We start from the raw sequence: 20,267 nt of genomic DNA on the forward strand, positions 1-20,267 counted from the left end.
CACCCCGACTGGCCCCGACTCCGCCAGTGGAGCCCCAGCGTCATGCGGTGGATTTTGCAGAGGCCGGGGAGGACTTCTGTTCCTGGGAACTAGCTGTATTGTGCAGCTTCTTTCCTCTGCCCCTCCCTCTGGCAAGAAAGGACGCACCTCGGACTTTCTTGTTTCTTTGTGAACGAAAGGACTGCATTTGATAATGTGGTGCTCTCTTAGGCTGTGAGGGAACATAAGGCAAAAAATTTGACTTTCCAGCCGTAGCTGTGGAGACCAGGTCCGAGAGACCTTCACCGAACAATTCCTCACCCCTGTAAGGTAAAACCTCCATATGTCGTTTAGAGTCGGCATCACCTGTCCATTGCCGAGTCCACAGGACCCTTCTGGCAGAAATCGACATAGCGTTTATTCTAGAACCCAGCAGACTAATGTCTATTTGAGCATCTCTCATATAAAGGACAGCGTCTTTAATAGGCCCCAGGGTCAATAAAACAGTATCCCTATCTAGGGTATCAAACTCCTCTGATAAGGTATCAGTCCATGCCGCTACTGCACTACACACCCGGGCCGACGCGATTGCCGGTCTGAGCAAGGTACCTGAATGTGTATAAATGGACTTCAGGGTACCCTCCTGTTTGCGATCAGCAGCATCCTTGAGGGTAGCCGTATACTGGGACGGCAGGGCTACCTTTTTGGATAAGCGTGTTAAAGCTTTGTCCACCCTAGGGGAGGATTCCCATCGTAACCTGTCCGTTGGCGGGAAAGGATACGCCATAAGAATCCGTTTGGAAATCTGCAGTTTTTTATCTGGAGATTCCCAAGTTTTTTCACATAACTCATTCAGTTCGTGTGAGGGGGGAAAAGTTACCTCAGGTTTCTTTCCCTTATACATATAAACCCTTGTGTCAGGGACAGGGGTTTCCTCTGTGATGTGCAAAACTTCCTTAATTGCTATAATCATATATCGGAGTGATTTAGCCAACTTTGGCTGTAACTTTGCATCATCGTAATCGACACTGGAGTCAGAATCCATGTCGGTATCTGTGTCAACAATTTGGGATAGTGGGCGCTTATGAGACCCCGACGGTCCCTGCGACATAGGATCAGGCAAGGGTTGAGACCCTGCCTGTCCCAATGCATCAGCCTTGTCTAATCTTTTATGCAAGGAATTTACATTATCATTTAAAACCTTCCACATATCCATCCAATCAGGTGTCGGCGCCGTCGGCGGAGACACCACATTCATTTGCTCCCGTTCCTCTCCCACATCAGACATGTCGACACAAGCGTACCGACACACCACACACTCAGGGAATGTCCTTTCTGAAGACCGTTCCCCCACGAGGCCCTTTGGAGAGACAGAGAGAGAGTATGCCAGCACACACCCCAGCGCTATATAACCCAGGAATAACATAGTAACTTAATGTTAACCCAGTAGCTGCTGTTTATATACTTTTTTTTTGCGCCTAATTATGTGCCCCCCCTCTCTTTTCAACCCTCTTCTACAGTATCAGCAGGGGAGTGTCCGGGGAGCTTCCTCTCAGCGTGCTGTGGAGAAAAAATGGCGCTGGTGAGTACTGAGGGAGAAGCCTCGCCCCCTCGGCGGCGGGCTTCTGTCCCGCTTAAATTTTATTTCTTTGGCGGGGGCTCCTACATATATACAGTGCCTAGCTGTATATATGTGTTCATTTGCCAGAATGAGGTCCCAAATGCTGCCCAGGGCGCCCCCCCCTGCGCCCTGCACCCTAACAGTGACCGGAGTATGTGTAGGTGTGTGGAGCAATGGCGCACAGCTGCAGTGCTGTGCATTACCTCCAGTGAAGATCACGAAGTCTTCTGCCGCCTGTGAAGTCTTCTTGCTTCTCATACTCACCCGGCTTCAGTCTTCCGGCTCTGCGAGGGGGGCGGCGGCGCGGCTCTGGGAAGGACGGCGAGGGTGAGATACTGCGTACCGATCCCTCTGGAGCTAATGGTGTCCAGTAGCCTAAGAAGCAGGACCTAGCTTCAGAGAGTAGGGCTGCTGCTCTCCCCTCAGTCCCACGATGCAGGGAGTCTGTTGCCAGCAGAGCTCCCTGAAAATAAAAAACCTAACAAAAAAACTTTCTATTAGCAAACTCAGGAGAGCTCACTGAATCAAACTGAGGTCTGGAGGAGGGGCAGAGAGGGAGGAGCCAGTGCACACCAGGAACTAAATTCTTTCTTAAAGTGCCCATGTCTCCTGCGGAGCCCGTCTCTCCCCAGCAATGGTTTGCTTTGAAGCAGGCGGCCCAAGCTTGTTGGAAGCATACAGGATAAACAAAGATTCTGTTTTCCTGACCTTAGCCGTTCTGGCTACATAAACCTTCAAAGCCCCGACTACATCCAGTGACTCGGAATCCTCCAAGTCAGTAGTAGCCACAGGCACCACAATAGGTTGGTTTATATGAAAGGATGAAACCACTTTCGGCAGAAATTGTGGGCGGGTCCGCAATTCTGCTCTATCCGCATGGAAAACCAGATAAGGGCTTTTATGTGACAAAGCTGCCAATTCTGACACACGCCTAGCCGAAGCCAAGGCTAATAGCATGACCACCTTCCACGTGAGATATTTTACTTCCACCGTTTTAAGTGGCTCAAACCAGTGTGACTTCAGGAAACTCAACACCACGTTAAGATCCCAAGGTGCCCCTGGAGGCACAAAAGGGGGCTGAATATGCAGCACTCCCTTTACAAACGTCTAAATTTCAGGCAGAGAAGCCAGTTCTTTTTGAAAGAAAATGGAGAAGGCCGAAATCTGAACCTTAATGGAACCCAATTTAAGGCCCAAAGTCACTCCCGACTGTAGGAAGTGAAGGAAAAGGCCCAGCTGGAATTCCTCCGTAGGGGCATTCCTGGCCTCACACCAAGCCACATATTTTCGCCATATACGGTGATAATGTTGAGCCGTCACATCCTTCCTAGCCTCTATCAGCGTAGGAATGACCTCATCCGGAATGCCTTTTTCTGCTAGGATCCGACGTTCAACCGCCATGCCGTCAAATGCAGCCGCGGTAAGTCTTGGAACAGACAGTGCCCCTGTTGCACAAGTCCTGTCCTAGAGGCAGAGGCCACGGGTCCTCTGTGAGCATTTCTTGCAGATCTGGATACCAAGTCCTTCTTGGCCAATCCGGAACAAAGAGTATTGTTCTCACTCCTCTTTTCCTTATGATTCTCAACACCTTGGGTATGAGAGGAAGAGGAGGAAATACATAGACCGACTGGAACACCCACGGTGTCACCAGTGCGTCCACAGCTATCGCGTGAGGGTCTCTTGATCTAGCGCAATATCTCTGCAGCTTTTTGTTGAGGCGGGATGCCATCATGTCCACCTGTGGCAGTTTCCACCGACTTGCAATCTGCATGAAGACTTCTTGATGAAGTTCCCACTATCCCGGGTGGAGGTCGTGCCTGCTGAGGAAGTCTGCTTCCAGTTGTCCACTCCCGGAATGAACACTGCTGACAGTGCGCTTACGTGATTCTCCGCCCAGCGAAGAATTCTGGTGGCTTCTACCATCGCCACTCTGCTCCTTGTGCCGCCTTGGCGGTTTACATGAGCCACTGCGGTGATATTGTCTGACTGAATCAGACCGGTTGGTCGCGAAGCAGGGACTCCGCTTGACGTAGGGCATTGTATATGGCCCTTAGTTTCTAGGATGTTGATGTGAAGGCAAGTCTCCTGACTTGACCACAGCCCTTGGAAATTTCTTCCCTGTGTGACTGCCCCCCACCCTCGGAGGCTTGCATCCGTGGTCACCAGGACCCAGTCCTGAATGCCGAATCTGCGACCTTCGAGAAGGTGAGCACTCTGCAGCCACCACAGGAGAGACACCCTGGCCCTGGGGGATAGGGTGATTAACCGATGCATCTGAAGATGTGATCCGGACCACTTGTCCAGTAAGTCCCATTGGAAGGTCCTCGCATGGAACCTGCCAAAGGGAATGGCCTCGTATGATGCCACCATCCTTCCCAGGACTCGAGTGCAGTGATGCACTGACACCTGTTTTGGTTTTAATAGATTCCTGACCAGTGTCACGAGCTCCTGAGCTTTCTCTATCGGGAGATAAACCCTTTTCTGGTCTGTGTCTAGGATCATGCCTAGGAGAGGCAGATGAGCTGTAGGAACCAACTGCGACTTTGGAATATATAGAATCCAGCCGTGTTGCCGTTACACTTCCAGAGAAAGTGATACGCTGTTCAGCAACTGCTCTCTTGATCTCGCTTTTATGAGGAGATCGTCCAAGTACGTGATAATAGTGACACCTTGCTTCCGCAGGAGCACCATCATTTCCGCCATTACCTTGGTGAATATTCTCGGGGCCGTGGAGAGACCAAACGGCAACGTCTGAAATTGGTAATGACAATCCCGTACCGCAATTCTGAGGTACGCCTGATGAGGTGGATAAATGGGGACATGAAGGTATGCATCCTTTATGTCCAGAGTCACCATAAAATCTCCCCCTTTCAGGCTTGCAATGACCGCTCTTAGCGATTCCATCTTGAACTTGAACCTTTTCAGGTATATGTTCAGGGATTTTAAATTCAATATGGGTCTGACCGAACAGTCTGGTTTCGGGACTACAACATGGTCGAATAATAACCCCCTCCTTGTTGAAGGAGGGGAACCTTGACCACCACCTGTTGAAGATACAATTTGTGAATTGCAGTTAACACTGTTTCCCTCTCGTGGGGGGAAGCCGGCAGGGCCGTCGGTGAGGGGGCATCTCCTCAAAGTCCAGCTTGTATCCCTGAGACACAATATCTATTGCCCAGGGATCTAACAGGGAGTGAACCCACTTGTGGCTGAACTTACGAAGGCGTGCCCCCACCGGGCCTAGCTCCGCCTGTGGAGCCCCAGCGACATGCAGTGGATTTTGTAGAGGCCGGGGAGGACTTCTGTTCCTGGGAACTAGCTGTGTTGTGCAGCTTCTTTCCTCTGCCCCCACCTCTGGCAATAAAGGACGCACCTCGGACTTTCTTGTTTCTTTGTTCGAAAGGCTGCATTTGATAATGTCGTGCTTTCCTAGGCTGTGCAGGAATATAAGGCAAAATATCAGAATTACCAGCTATAGCTGTGGAGACCAGGTCCGAGAACCCTTCTCCCAACAATCCTCAGCCTTCCATATGCCTCTTAAGTCGGCATCATCTGTCCATTGCATATTCTACAGGACACGTCAAGCAGAAATCGACATAGCTTTGACTCTAGGACCCAGTATACTCATGTCCCTTTGGGCATGATATATATATATATATATATATATATATATATATATATCTCTATCTCTTAAGACAGCATCTTTAATATATAATATATATATATATATATATATACATACATACATACATACATACATACATACATACACACACACACATACTAGGGTCTTAATCTCTGCTGCTAAGGTACCTGTCCACGCTGCCACAGCGCTATAAACCCATGCCGACACAATCGCCGGTCTGAGTAGTGTACCAGAATGTGCACGCTATCTGCAGGATCCCTGAGAATAGCTGTTACGTCAGGGCTACCTTTTGGGCAAACGTGACACCCTAGGGGAAGATTCCCATTATATCCTGGCCCTAGTGGGGAAAGGATACTGTCTGAGAATTCTTTGTGGGAAACTGCAGTCTCTTGTCTGGAGATTCCCGCTCTTTTTCATCATGAGAGGAGGGAAATTTACCTCAGCTTTCTTCCCCTTAAACATGTGTACCCTTGTGTCAGGGACAGATGAGTCATCAGTGATATGCAAATCATCTTTTATTACAATAATCATATATTGAATACTTTTCTGCCATTTTGGCTGTAACTTTGCATTATCGTAGTCGACACTGGAGTCAGACTCCGTGTCGATATCAGTGTCTATTATTTTGGATAGTGAGCATTGAGAGACTCTGAAGGTCTCTGCGACATAGGGACAGACATGGGTAGATTTTGTCTGTTATCTAATCTTTTTTTTTTCTGTATAATCTGTTTTTATTTAGGACAGTATAACAGTATAAGGATTGCTTCACATTTTAACAAAAGAAGAAGAAAATCATCAGGACACAAATGAAGGTCTAATACATCATAGCCTTAAAGAGTAGGGTAGCGTATCATCCCCATCGCTGGGGGTTAGTAAAGGCACTAGCGTTAGTAGGTGTTTCTGTGACAACCATCTGATATCCTTTCACCATCTATCCATACTATAATGTATTTGCAATCTTAGATGGCATTGTAGAGAAGCTGTAGAAAAGAGAGAGGAAAGAAATGAGAGGGATAGTAGAGAGAAAACATGGGGGGTCATTCCGAGGTGTTCGCTCAGTATTTTTTTCTCGCAACGGAGCGATTAGTCGCTAATGCGCAATGTCCGCAGTGCGACTGCACCAAGTAAATTTGCTATGCAGTTTGGTATTTTACTCACGGCATTACAAGGTTTTTTCTTCGTTCTGGCGATCGTAATGTGATTGACAGGAAGTGGGTGTTTCTGGGCAGAAACGGGCCGTTTTATGGGAGTGTGTGAAAAAACGCTACCGTTTCTGGGATAAACGCGGGAGTGGCTGGAGAAACGGAGGAGTGTCTGGGCGAACGCTGGGTGTGTTTGTGACGTCAAACCAGGAACGACAAGCACTGAACTGATCGCACTGGCAGAGTAAGTCTCGAGCTACTCAGAAACTGCACAGAGAAGTATTTTCGCAATATTGCAAATCTTACGTTCGCAATTTTGATAAGCTAAGATTCACTCCCAGTAGGCGGCGGCTTAGCGTGTGCAAAGCTGCTAAAAGCAGCTTGCGAGCGAACAACTCGGAATGACCCCCATGGTGTGACCAAACTGGGGGGAGTTATCGAATGTATCTAATCTTTTGTGCAATAAATTCACCTTAGCACTTAATTACACATATCCGAACAGGTGTCGGCGTTGTCGACGGAGACACCCTCTCATACACATATTTGCTCCATCTCCTCCTTAGGAGAGCCTTTTACCTCAGACATGTCGACACACACGTACCGACACACCACATGCTCAGGGAATGCTCATCTGAAGACAATTCCCCCATAAGGCCCTTTGGAGAGACAGAGAGAGAGTATGCCAGCACACACCCCAGCGCTATTAACCCAGGAATAACACAGTAACTTAATGTTAACCCAGTAGCTGCTGTTTATATTGATTTTTGCGCCTAATTATGTGCCCCCCCCCCCCCCCCCCCCTCTTTTTACCCTCTTCTACCGTGTAACTGCAGGGGAGAGACTGGGGAGCTTCCTCTCAGCGGTGCTGTGGAGAAAAAACATGGCGCTGGTGAGTGCTGAGGAAGAAGCCCCGCCCTATCGACGGCGGGCTTCTGTCCCGCTTTCATGTACAATTTTGGCGGGGGCTCACACATATATACAGTGCCCAACTGTATATTATGCAAACTTTTGCCAAAGAGGTCTCTAATTGCTGCCCAGGGCGCCCCCCCTGCGCCCTGCACCCTTACAGTAACCGGAGTATGTGGGTGTAGTGTGGGAACAATGGCGCACAGCTGCAGTGCTGTGCGCTACCTCATATGAAGACTGGAGTCTTCTTCCGCCGATTTCGAAGTCTTCTTGCTTCTTTTACCCGGCTTCTGTCTTCCGGCTCTGCGAGGGGGACGGCGGCGCGGCTCCGGGATCGGACGACAAAGGGTGAGATCCTGTGTACGATCCCTCTGGAGCTAATGGTGTCCAGTAGCCTAAGAAGCAGGACCTATCTGCAGAGAGTAGGGCTGCTTCTCTCCCCTCAGTCCCACAATGCAGGGAGTCTGTTGCCAGCAGAGCTCCCTGAAAATAAAAAACCTAACAAAATACTTTCTTATAGCAAGCTCAGGAGAGCTCACTAAGTAGCACCCAGCTCGTCCGGGCACAGATTCAAACTGAGGTCTGGAGGAGGGACATAGAGGGAGGAGCCAGAGCACACCAGAATCTAAATTCTTTCTTAAAGTGCCCATGTCTCCTGCGGAGCCCGTCTATTCCCCATGGTCCTTACGGAGTCCCCAGCATCCACTAGGACGTTAGAGAAAAAGAGTAAACACAGTTGTTTGACAATAAATGCCTTCACCCAACCACTAACCATGAGTGAAAGAAAAGTTTGCGAGTTATCATTCATATTCTCTGACAAATGGCCAGAAAATCACAAATTCTGCTAGGGTATGTAAACTTATGAGCACAACTGTATATTCTATTATACTTTGGCATATACCAACTACACTAATGTTCCCTTCACAAATGTCTCAATCCTCTATGAATCACAGCACACTCAAAGCTCTTGCTTCAGCTGTGCATTCTTCCCAAGACAGTGTAAGCTCTCTCATGAGCAGGGCCCTCGTTACCCTTCCTGTTTTCAAGGGTGATCCAATTGTTACATGGGAATAGAACACCTGGGTTTAGTGCCATTGAGTTACTCAATTACTTCCTGCAACTAGCTCAGGCGCAGCACTTATCATGGATTTCTGCTTGTACCCTCCTCAGGTAGAGCTTCGGGGCTGGGCTTATACAGCGTCTCCCATTCTAACTCTGCTGATCCCCTGAGAAATAGTGGCAGTCGCAGGAATTATTTGAATAGCCAGGGAGCTAAATATCTACATAACAACTGAATCGCCCCCTTCATGTATGCATTCATTTTGTCAACACTGTATGTCCCCGTTTATTGTGTTCCCTGTTTTTCCCGGGTGTAGTATGGCTGACCGGCTGTCTCCTGACCGCCGGTCAGCTTACCGACGCCGGGATCCCGGCAGCATACCGACGCCGGGATCCCGGCGGGGAGGGGCGACCATCGGGATACTGAGCCGGCGGGATGGTGGAGGAGGTCATGTGACTGTTGGTCAGCAGACCGCCGGTCACATGAATACCACCCGTTTTTCCCTATTGCCTGGTGCTGCAGAGCGTTGTGGCGCCTTACAAATCAAGAGTGATAATTCTAAGAAAGATATAAAATAAATAACAAAAAAGCATGATACAAAACAGCTGATGTACAGAAGCCCAACTGCCAGAAGAGAACAAAGCCAGAAACAGGCGATTTTCTACATTTCCTACTATCACCTAAGTCATCTAAAAATACAAGATAAAAAATACTTTTAAAAATGCTGATCGTTAGTCTACTACAGATTTATCCTTCTAAGCAATATGCCATAATAGGGAGCATTTAATAAGATAATGCAAGTACATAGCACCCACAGATAGCTTTCATGTACCTTTTCATCAGACACATACGCAAGACGATCAAAAAGTTCCGGATTAGCAAGCAAACTTTTAATGTATTCTTCACCTAAAACAAGCAAAAAAACAAAATAAAAACCTAAACTGTAATACATGTGATCTAGATATTGAAGTTATGGGAAATCCAGGAAGAATGACTGAAATGTACATCTTTGAATGCTAACAATCCAGCATGTTATTTATGTATATACTAGCAGTGTCTACCAGTCGTTGCCGAGTGAGTATTCATTTCATACAATTATACATTTTTTCCTTTCTTATTTTTTAGTTCACTCGTCTGTCTTAATTTGTTTACCAATTCCTTCAGTCTGTAAACCAGAGACCCTGTCATTTAGGAAATATATTTATTTTTTAATTTTAGTCAAAAGCAGCAATACAAAGATGTGCGACTGTATTGGGGAGGGGTGCAGTCAGTGTTGTGGGGTGCAGTGCGCTGAGGGAACTAATACTGCTTGGCAGTCAAATGCATGTCCCTGACTGCAGTGCTGTTGACTCAGGTGGGTGGCAGCCATCTTGTGGCTTCTGGCTGGTTGCTCAGGGTCCTGACAGGAGGCAGAGCCTCAAGGAACATTTCAGTGAAAACCCAATCAAAATCAGCTGGGTATTTCTCGAGTTTATCACTAACATACATACAAACTAACAAATTTATAAATAGTATAGATGTAGGTTTCTTCTCTGACAACAAAGCTCTTTACATAAAGCCTCTCCCATAACCACCTGATAGCACCGGGTACAACCTGCAACAGATACTCCTATTGCCGAAAATCCTACCTTCTTCAAGTCTTCCCCACACTGGGGGTCATTCCGAGTTGTTCGCTCGCAAGCTGCTTTTAGCAGCTTTGCATACGCTAAGCCGCCGCCTACTGGGAGTGAATCATAGCTTATCAAAATTGCAAACGAAAGATTCGCAATATTGCGAAAATACTTCTCTGTGCAGTTTCTGAGTAGCTCGAGACTTACTCTGCCAGTGCGATCAGTTCAGTGCTTGTCGTTCCTGGTTTGACGTCACAAACACACCCAGCGTTCGCCCAGACACTACTCCGTTTCTCCAGCCACTCCCGCGTTTTTCCCAGAAACGGTAGCGTTTTTTCACACACTCCCATAAAACGGCCAGTTTCCGCCCAGAAACACCCACTTCCTGTCAATCACACTCCGATCACCAGAACGAAGAAAAAACCTCGTAATGCCGTGAGTAAAATACCAAACTGCATAGCAAATTTACTTGGCGCAGTCGCACTGCGGACATTGCGCATGCGCATTAGCGACTAATCGCTCCGTTGCGAGAAAAAAATACAGAGCGAACAACTCGGAATGACCCCCACTGTAATAAGCAAGGCTCATCCTACACTTTTCTTTCTTAACCCCTTTCCTTAGACAGTTCTACTCTTTGTATAAGCTCACCATATGGCGCTGTGGAGTATATTGTCCTTCTACAGATACATGATGGTGTATTCCGCCCAGAGTATTATCTAAGTGCATGCTTAAGCTAAGTACACACTATATAATTATTGGGCCGATGTGCATCTGCTGTGCTATGTCCCTGTATTACCTACAGAATAGAGGGGCTGACCCTGACGAAGCTCCCATAGGGAGATCTTGCAGAAGATACAAACTGGCTATACTGGCCAACACCTGAAAATGTACAAGGAGAAGAATACATGACAACTCCCTTACTGGGAAAAAAAATAAGATTTTACTTACCGGTAAATCTATTTCTCGTAGTCCGTAGTGGATGCTGGGGACTCCGTAAGGACCATGGGGATTATACCAAAGCTCCCAAACGGGCGGGAGAGTGCGGATGACTCTGCAGCACCGAATGAGCAAACACAAGGTCCTCCTCAGCCAGGGTATCAAACTTGTAGAACTTTGCTAAAGTGTTTTAATCCGACCAAGTAGCTGCTCGGCAAAGCTGTAATGCCGAGACCCCTCGGGCAGCCGCCCAAGAAGAGCCCACCTTCCTTGTGGAATGGGCTTTTACTGATTTTGGCAGCGGCAATCCCGCCACAGAAGGAGCCTGCTGAATCGTGTTACAGATCCAGCGAGCAATAGTTTGCTTTGAAGCAGGAGCACCCAGCTTGTTGGGTGCATACAGGATAAACAGTGACTCAGTTTTCCTGACTCTAGCCGTTCTGGCTACATAAACCTTCAATGCCCTGACCACATCTAGTAACTCGGAATCCTCCAAGTGACGAGTAGCCACAGGCACCACAATAGGTTGGTTCATATGAAAAGATGACACCACTTTTGGCAGAAATTGCGGACGGGTCCGCAATTCTGCCCTGTCCATATGGAAAACCAGATAGGGGCTTTTATGTGACAAAGCCGCTAATTCTGACACACGTCTAGCTGAAGCCAAGGCTAATAGCATGACCACCTTCCACGTGAGAAATTTTAACTCCACGGTTTTAAGTGGCTCAAACCAGTGGGATTTCGGGAAACTTAACACCACGTTAAGATCCCAAGGTGCCACTGGAGGCACAAAAGGGGGCTGAATATGCAGCACTCCCTTTACAAACGTCTGCACTTCAGAAAGAGAAGCCAGTTCTTTTTCAAAGAAAATGGATAGGGCCGAAATCTGGACCTTAATGGAACCCAATTTTAGGCCCAAAGTCACTCCCGACTGTAGGAAGTGAAGGAAACGGCCCAGCTGGAATTCCTCCGTAGGGGCATTCCTGGCCTCACACCAAGCAACATATTTTCGCCATATACGGTGATAATGTTTAGCCGTCACGTCCTTCCTAGCCTTTATCAGCGTAGGAATAAACTCATCCGGAATGCCTTTTTCTGCTAGGATCCAGCGTTCAACCACCATGCCGTCAAACGCAGCCGCGGTAAGTCTTGGAACAGACAGGGCCCCTGTTACAACAAGTCCTGTCTTAGAGGCAGAGGCCATGGGTCTTCTGTGAGCATTTCTTGCAGCTCTGGATACCAAGTCCTTCTTGGCCAATCCGGAACAACGAGTATTGTTCTCACTCCTCTTCTTCTTATGATTCTCAGCACCTTGGGTATGAGAGGAAGAGGAGGAAATACATAGACCGACTGGAACACCCACGGTGTCACTAGAGCGTCCACAGCTATCGCCTCAGGGTCTCTTGACCTGGCGCAATACCTCTGTAGCTTTTTGTTGAGGCGGGATGCCATCATGTCTACTTGTGGCAGATCCTACCGACTTGCAATCTGCGTGAAGACTTCTTGATGAAATCCCCACTCTCCCGGGTGGAGGTCGTGCCTGCTGAGGAAGTCTGCTTCCCAGTTGTCCACTCCCGGAATGAACACTGCTGACAGTGCACTTACGTGATTCTCCGCCCAGCAAAGAATTCTGGTGGCTTCCGCCATCGCCACCCTGCTCCTTGTGCCGCCCTGGCGGTTTACATGAGCCACTGCGGTGATGTTGTCTGACTGAATCAGCCCCGGTCGGTCGCGAAGCAGGGTCTCCGCTTGACGTAGGGCGTTGTATATTGCCCTTAGTTCCAGGATGTTGATGTGAAGACAAGTCTCCTGACTTGACCACAGACCTTGGAAATTTCTGCCCTGTGTGACTGCTCCCCACCCTCGGAGGCTTGCGTCCGTGGTCACCAGGACCAAGTCCTGAATGCCGAATCTGCGGCCCTCGAGAAGGTGAGCACTCTGCAGCCACCACAGGAGAGAAAACCTGGACCAGGGGGATAGGGTGATCAGCCGATGTATCTGTAGATGTGATCCGGATCACTTGTCCAACAGATCCCATTGAAAGGTCCTCGCATGGAACCTGCCAAAGGGAATGGCCTCGTATGATGCCACCATCTTTCCCAGGACTCGCGTGCAGTGATGCACCGACACCTGTTTTGATTTTAATAGGTCTCTGACCAGTGTCATAAGCTCCTGAGCCTTCTCCATCGGGAGATAAACCCTCTTCTGGTCTGTGTCCAGAATCATGCCCAGGAAGGGCAGACGAGTCGTAGGAATCAACTGCGTGCTGTTGTAACACTTCCCGAGAGCGTGCTACGCTGATCAGCAACTGCTCTCTGGACCTCGCCTTTATGAGGAGATCGTCCAAGTATGGGATAATTGTGACCCCTTGCTTTCGTAGGAGCACCATCATTTCCGCCATTACCTTGGTAAATATTCTCGGTGCCGTGGAGAGACCAAACGGCAACGTCTGGAATTGGTAATGACAATCCTGTACCACAAATCTGAGGTACGCCTGATGAGGTGGATAAATGGGGACATGAAGGTAAGCATCCTTTATGTCCAGAGACACCATAAAATCCCCCCCTTCCAGGCTTGCGATGACCGCTCTGAGCGATTCCATCTTGAACCTTTTCAGGTATATGTTCAGGGATTTTAAATTCAATATGGGTCTGACCGAACCGTCCGGTTTCGGTAACACAAACATGGTCGAATAGTAACCCCTTCCCTGTTGAAGGAGGGGAACCTTTACCACCACCTGCTGAAGATACAATTTGTGAATTGCAGCTAACACTATTTCCCTAAGGGGGAAGCTGGCAGGGCCGATTTGAGGTAACGGTGAAGGGGCATCTCTTCGAATTCCAGCTTGTATCCCTGAGACACAATCTCTATAGCCCAGGGATCCACCTGGGAGTGAACCCACTTGTGGCTGAAATTTCGGAGACGCGGCCCCACCGGGCCTAGCTCCGCCTGTGGAGCCCCAGCGTCATGCGGTGGATTTAGTGGAAGCCGGGGAGGACTTCTGTTCCTGGGAACTAGCTGTATTGTGCAGCTTCTTTCCTCTACCCCTGCCTCTGGCAAGAAAGGACGCACCTCGGACTTTCTTGCCTTTTTGTGATCTAAAGGACTGCATTTGGTAATACGGTGCTTTCTTAGGTTGTGAGGGAACATATGGCAAAAAATTTGACTTCCCAGCCGTAGCTGTGGAGACCAGGTCCGAGAGACCGTCCCCAAACAATTCCTCACCCTTGTAAGGTAAAACCTCCATGTGCCTTTTTGAGTCGGCATCGCCCGTCCATTGCAGAGTCCACAGGACCCTTCTGGCAGAAATCGACATTGCATTTATTCTAGAGCCCAGTAGGCTAATGTCTCTTTGAGCATCTCTCATATATAGGACAGCGTCTTTTTTATGCCCCAGGGTCAGTACTATAGTATCCTTGTCCAAGGTATAAGTTCCTCAGATAAGGTATCTGTCCATGCTGCTACAGCACTACACATCCAGGCCGACGCAATCGCCGGCCTTAGTAGGGTACCTGAATGTGTATAAATGGACTACAGGATACCCTCCTGCTTTCTATCCGCAGCATCTTTTAGGGCGGCCGTATCCTGTGACGGTAGGGCTACCTTCTTGGATAAGCGTGTAAAAGCTTTGTCTACCCTCGGGGAGGATTCCCAGCGTAACCTGTCCGTTGGCGGGAAAGGATACGCCATAAGCATCCGTTTGTAAATCTGCAGCTTTCTATCTGGAGATTCCCAAGCCTTTTCACATAACTCATTTAACTCATGTGAAGGGGGAAAGGTCACCTCTTGACTTTTTTCCCCATACATATAAACCTTCTTGTCAGGGACTGGGGTTTCCTCTGTGATGTGCAACACATCTTTCATTGCTATAATCATGTAACGGATGGCTTTAGCCATTTTAGGCTGTAACTATGCATCAGCCATCGACACTGGAGTCAGAATCTGTGTCGACATCTGTGTCAACAATTTGGGATAGTGGGCGCTTCTGAGACCCTGACGGCCTCTGCGACATAGGATCAGGCATGGGCTGAGACCCCGGCTGTCCCAAGGCTTCAGCTTTATCCAACCTTTTATGCAAGGAAGTAACATTATCATTTAAAACCTTCCACATATCCATCCAATCGGGTGTTGGCGCCGTCGGCGGCGACCCCACATTCATTTGTTCCCGCTCTGTTTCCACATAGCCTTCCTCGTCAAACATGCTGACACAAGCGTACCGACACACCACACACACAGGGGATGCTCTATTTGAAGACAGTTCCCCCACAAGGCCTTTTGGAGAGACAGAGAGAGAGTATGCCAGCACACACCCCAGCGCTATATGTCCCAGGAGTTACACAGTAACTTAGTGTTAACCCAGTAGCTGCTGTATATACTGTTTTTGCACCAAATTTATGTGCCCCCCCTCTCTTTTCACCCTCTTTCTACCTTGATTCTGCAGGGGAGAGCCTGGGGAGCTTCCTCTCAGCGGAGCTGTGGAGAGAAAATGGCGCTGGTGAGTGCTGAAGAAGAAGCCCCGCCCCCTCAGCGGCGGGCTTCTGTCCCGCGTTTCTGTGTAAAAATATGGCGGGGGCCCATGCATATATACAGTGCCCAACTGTATATATGCCCACTTTTGCCAAGAGGTCTCTAATTGCTGCCCAGGGCGCCCCCCCCTGCGCCCTGCACCCTACAGTGACCGGAGTATGTGGGTTAAGTGTGGGAGCAATGGCGCACAGCTGCAGTGCTGTGCGCTACCTCATATGAAGACTGGAGTCTTCTGCCGCAGATTTCGAAGACTTCTTGCTTCTGTCACCGGCTTCTGTCTTCCGGCTCTGCGAGGGGGACGGCGGCGCGGCTCCGGGATCGGACGACCAAGGGTGCGATCCCTCTGGAGCTAATGGTGTCCAGTAGCCTAAGAAGCAGGACCTATCTTCAGTGAGTAGGGCTGCTTCTCTCCCCTCAGTCCCACGTAGCAGAGAGTGTGTTGCCAGCAGATCTCTCTGAAAATAAAAAAAAAACCTAACAAAATACTTTCTTTATAGCAAGCTCAGGAGAGCTCACTAAGTAGCACCCAGCTCGTCCGGGCACAGATTCAAACCGAGGTCTGGAGGAGGGACATAAAGGGAGGAGCCAGAGCACACTAGTATCCAAATTCTTTCTTAGAGTGCCCTGTCTCCTGCGGAGCCCGTCTATTCCCCATGGTCCTTACGGAGTCCCCAGCATCCACTAGGACGTTAGAGAAATAATCCTTACTACTACCAATGTCAAAGTGCAGCAACAAAGGCAAATAAGGTGTTAGCATGCATGCAACGGGGAATTGAGACAAGGGATGAGAGTGTAATCCTGTCACTGTATAAATTATTGGCATGGCCACACCCTGAATATTGTGTACAGTTCTGGGCACCGCACTATGAAAAAAGATATCTTGGAATATTGAAAGGGTTCAGAGGCGAGCCGCCAAATTGATTAAGGGGTTAGAGGCATTGGATTATGAGGAAAGGCTTACTAGGTTAGATATGGCTACACTCAAAAAGAGGCGGCTAAGAGTTGACATTATTAATATTTACAAATATATAAATGGACAGTACAAGGATCTATCAGGCAATTTGTTTATTGAAAAATCTCTACACAGGACACGTGGACACCCTCTGAGGTTAGAGGAGGGAAAATTTCATACACAATGAAGGAAAGGGGTCTTCACAGTAAGGGCAGTAAGGAGCTGGAACACTCTGCCAGAGAAGGTAGTAATGGTGGACTCAGTCAATATGTTTAAAAATGGATTAGATAAATTCCTAACTGAAAGAAATATCCAAGGATATAGCATTTCAAAGAGAGTGTATTTTACAAAAATCCCGAATCATAGTTGTTAGACTGAAAAACATAACTTCATCTGGGTCATTATCGTTAAACTATAGTTACATACAGATTAGTGTAGGAATTACAATACAGATTGAACTCGATGGACATTTTGTCTCTTTTCAACCTCATTAACTATGTTACTGTAACAGGAAGCATAACCCTCCTTGGGCTGGATCCCAAGATTGAGACAGCTAGGACCACAGTAGGAATCAAACCCAAGACCCCAGCGCTGTGAGGGAGCAATCCAACCGTGCTGCTCTTGGGAGTGTGTTTAAGGAGGAGCTTAGTCAGTTTGCCCAAAGGCAGCTGCAGACAATACAATCAGCTATGCTAAAGCCAGCATAAGTCAGTGTAATGATCCCTATTGGCTATGAGCTAAGAGTCAACTATGCTATTGTCAGATACGCTGAAGCCAGAAGAAGTCAGTGCAGCGTGATCACTATCAGCTATGAGCCAAGAGCCATGTTATATTGAGGAGGGGAGAAGGACTCACAAACAGCAGTGGAAAAGTATCACTGTTATGCAGTGGCTCTGTAGTAACAAACATGGTTGTGCAACAAACAGTATATACATAAAACAACCAGCAACCATGTATGCCGTTTCTTCCTGTAGAGGCTGAGAAATGGGTCTTTTCCTCCTCCATTAAGACTATTCCACAGGCAGGGAAGATTGCGGTTACCACAAGAGGGGAGAGAGTCAGGTCCTCCCCCGGCTCATTCTCTCTCCCCCGAGCACAAATACCAGTGAAATTCCCTTAACAGGGAAATCACAGAGTGCAGCCTCAGTTCCTAGAAATCCTAGGGTGCCTGACCTCACGCACATCTTATGAATTGGGATGCAATGGATTAATCTGAAAGATGGCGGCGACATGCTGATCAGATGAGGAAAAACCACCACCCTCTAGAAGGGCAAGAGCACTGGCCAACAGCAGGTCCAGGCAGGCTCTGGAATGGAGACCTGATCAGAAGCCAGGGAGTGAACCCAGTTCAGTTCCCCAGCAGTCTGGCAGCATCGCTGATCTCCATAACTGCTGAATCTCCTGATGTGTGCTGCGGGACAGCAACAATTTGTTAGCTTTGGCTACCTTGCACTTGGGATTTGTCAATCCCCGTTATATATATAGCATTTCAAAGCACATTGGTACCTGAAGAAAAAAATAATAAATTTACTTACAGGTGTATGCAATAATTCCTTCCTCCACTGCCTTCTCTTTGTTTCTTTGATCATTTGTTATTAATAGCACTTCTAGGTTTTTCAGATTTGCTGATTTTTTCAAATGCTTAGAGTACCATGCTGTTGCGGTTCGGATTGCTCTGTCATTTCGATCATTAGCATTTTCACCTTGCTCTTGTTCTATGTAAGTTTCTCTGTTATTTAAAAAGAAAAAAGTCAAGATTCCAGCATGTTAGAAAGTATTAAAAAAAATAAGAATTTACTTACCGATAATTCTATTTCTCGTAGTCCGTAGTGGATGCTGGGAACTCCGTAAGGACCATGGGGAATAGCGGCTCCGCAGGAGACTGGGCACAAAAGTAAAAGCTTTTGGACTACCTGGTGTGCACTGGCTCCTCCCCCTATGACCCTCCTCCAAGCCTCAGTTAGGATACTGTGCCCGGACGAGCGTACACAATAAGGAAGGATTTTGAATCCCGGGTAAGACTCATACCAGCCACACCAATCACACCGTACAACCTGTGATCTGAACCCAGTTAACAGCATGATAACAGAGGAGCCTCTGAAAAGATGGCTCACAACAACAATAACCCGATTTTTGTAACAATAACTATGTACAAGTATTGCAGACAATCCGCACTTGGGATGGGCGCCCAGCATCCACTACGGACTACGAGAAATAGAATTATCGGTAAGTAAATTCTTATTTTCTCTGACGTCCTAGTGGATGCTGGGAACTCCGTAAGGACCATGGGGATTATACCAAAGCTCCCAAACGGGCGGGAGAGTGCGGATGACTCTGCAGCACCGAATGAGAGAACTCCAGGTCCTCCTCAGCCAGGGTATCAAATTTGTAGAATTTAGCAAACGTGTTTGCCCCTGACCAAGTAGCTGCTCGGCAAAGTTGTAAAGCCGAGACCCCTCGGGCAGCCGCCCAAGATGAGCCCACTTTCCTTGTGGAATGGGCTTTTACAGATTTTGGCTGTGGCAGGCCTGCCACAGAATGTGCAAGCTGAATTGTACTACAAATCCAACGAGCAATAGTCTGCTTAGAAGCAGGAGCACCCAGCTTGTTGGGTGCATACAGGATAAACAGCGAGTCAGATTTTCTGACTCCAGCCGTCCTGGAAACATATATTTTCAGGGCCCTGACTACGTCCAGCAACTTGGAGTCCTCCAAGTCCCTAGTAGCCGCAGGTACAACAATAGGCTGGTTCAAGTGAAACGCTGAAACCACCTTAGGGAGAAATTGAGGACGAGTCCTCAATTCTGCCCTGTCCGTATGAAAAATTAGGTAAGGGCTTTTATAGGATAAAGCCGCCAATTCTGAGACACGCCTGGCTGAAGCCAGGGCTAACAGCATTACCACTTTCCATGTGAGATATTTTAAGTCCACAGTGGTGAGTGGTTCAAACCAATGTGATTTTAGGAACCCCAAAACTACATTGAGATCCCAAGGTGCCACTGGAGGCACAAAAGGAGGCTGTATATGCAGTACCCCCTTGACAAACGTCTGAACTTCAGGAACTGAAGCCAGTTCTTTCTGGAAGAAAATTGACAGGGCCGAAATTTGAACCTTAATGGACCCTAATTTTAGGCCCATAGACAGTCCTGTTTGCAGGAAATGCAGGAAACGACCCAGTTGAAATTCCTCTGTAGGGGCCTTCCTGGCCTCACACCACGCAACATATTTACGCCAAATACGGTGATAATGTTGCACGGTTACATCCTTCCTGGCTTTGATCAGGGTAGGGATGACTTCATCCGGAATGCCTTTTTCCTTCAGGATCCGGCGTTCAACCGCCATGCCGTCAAACGCAGCCGCGGTAAGACTTGGAACAGACAGGGTCCCTGCTGGAGCAGGTCCTTTCTTAGAGGTAGAGGCCACGGGTCCTCCGTGAGCATCTCTTGAAGTTCCGGGTACCAAGTCCTTCTTGGCCAATCCGGAGCCACGAGTATAGTCCTTACTCCTCTCCTTCTTATGATTCTCAGTACCTTGGGTATGAGAGGCAGAGGAGGGAACACATACACTGACTGGTACACCCACGGTGTTACCAGAGCGTCCACAGCTATTGCCTGAGGGTCCCTTGACCTGGCGCAATATCTGTCTAGTTTTTTGTTGAGGCGGGACGCCACCATGTCCACCTTTGGTTTTTCCCAACGGTTCACAATCATGTGGAAGACTTCTGGGTGAAGTCCCCACTCCCCCGGGTGGAGGTCGTGTCTGCTGAGGAAGTCTGCTTCCCAGTTGTCCACTCCCGGAATGAACACTGCTGACAGTGCTATCACATGATTTTCCGCCCAGCGAAGAATCCTTGCAACTTCTGCCATTGCCCTCCTGCTTCTTGTGCTG

General features: G+C 48.2%; 1 protein-coding gene across 2 annotated transcripts in view; it reads right to left on the reverse strand.

The window, feature by feature from the left end:
• Positions 1–20,267, reverse strand: part of DIS3 (DIS3 homolog, exosome endoribonuclease and 3'-5' exoribonuclease) — a 114,222-nt gene that overhangs the window by 63,916 nt on the left and 30,039 nt on the right. For both annotated transcript variants that reach the window (XM_063952929.1, XM_063952927.1), the window contains exons 4-5: positions 17,915–18,108; positions 9,187–9,260 (exon numbers count right to left, since the gene is read on the reverse strand). In XM_063952929.1, the coding sequence (XP_063808999.1) occupies positions 9,187–9,260; positions 17,915–18,108 (268 nt within the window). The remainder of the gene's footprint in view (positions 1–9,186; positions 9,261–17,914; positions 18,109–20,267) is intronic.

The sequence above is a fragment of the Pseudophryne corroboree genome, chromosome 2 (assembly GCF_028390025.1).
Source record: "Pseudophryne corroboree isolate aPseCor3 chromosome 2, aPseCor3.hap2, whole genome shotgun sequence".
NCBI classification, from domain to species: Eukaryota; Metazoa; Chordata; class Amphibia; order Anura; family Myobatrachidae; genus Pseudophryne; species Pseudophryne corroboree.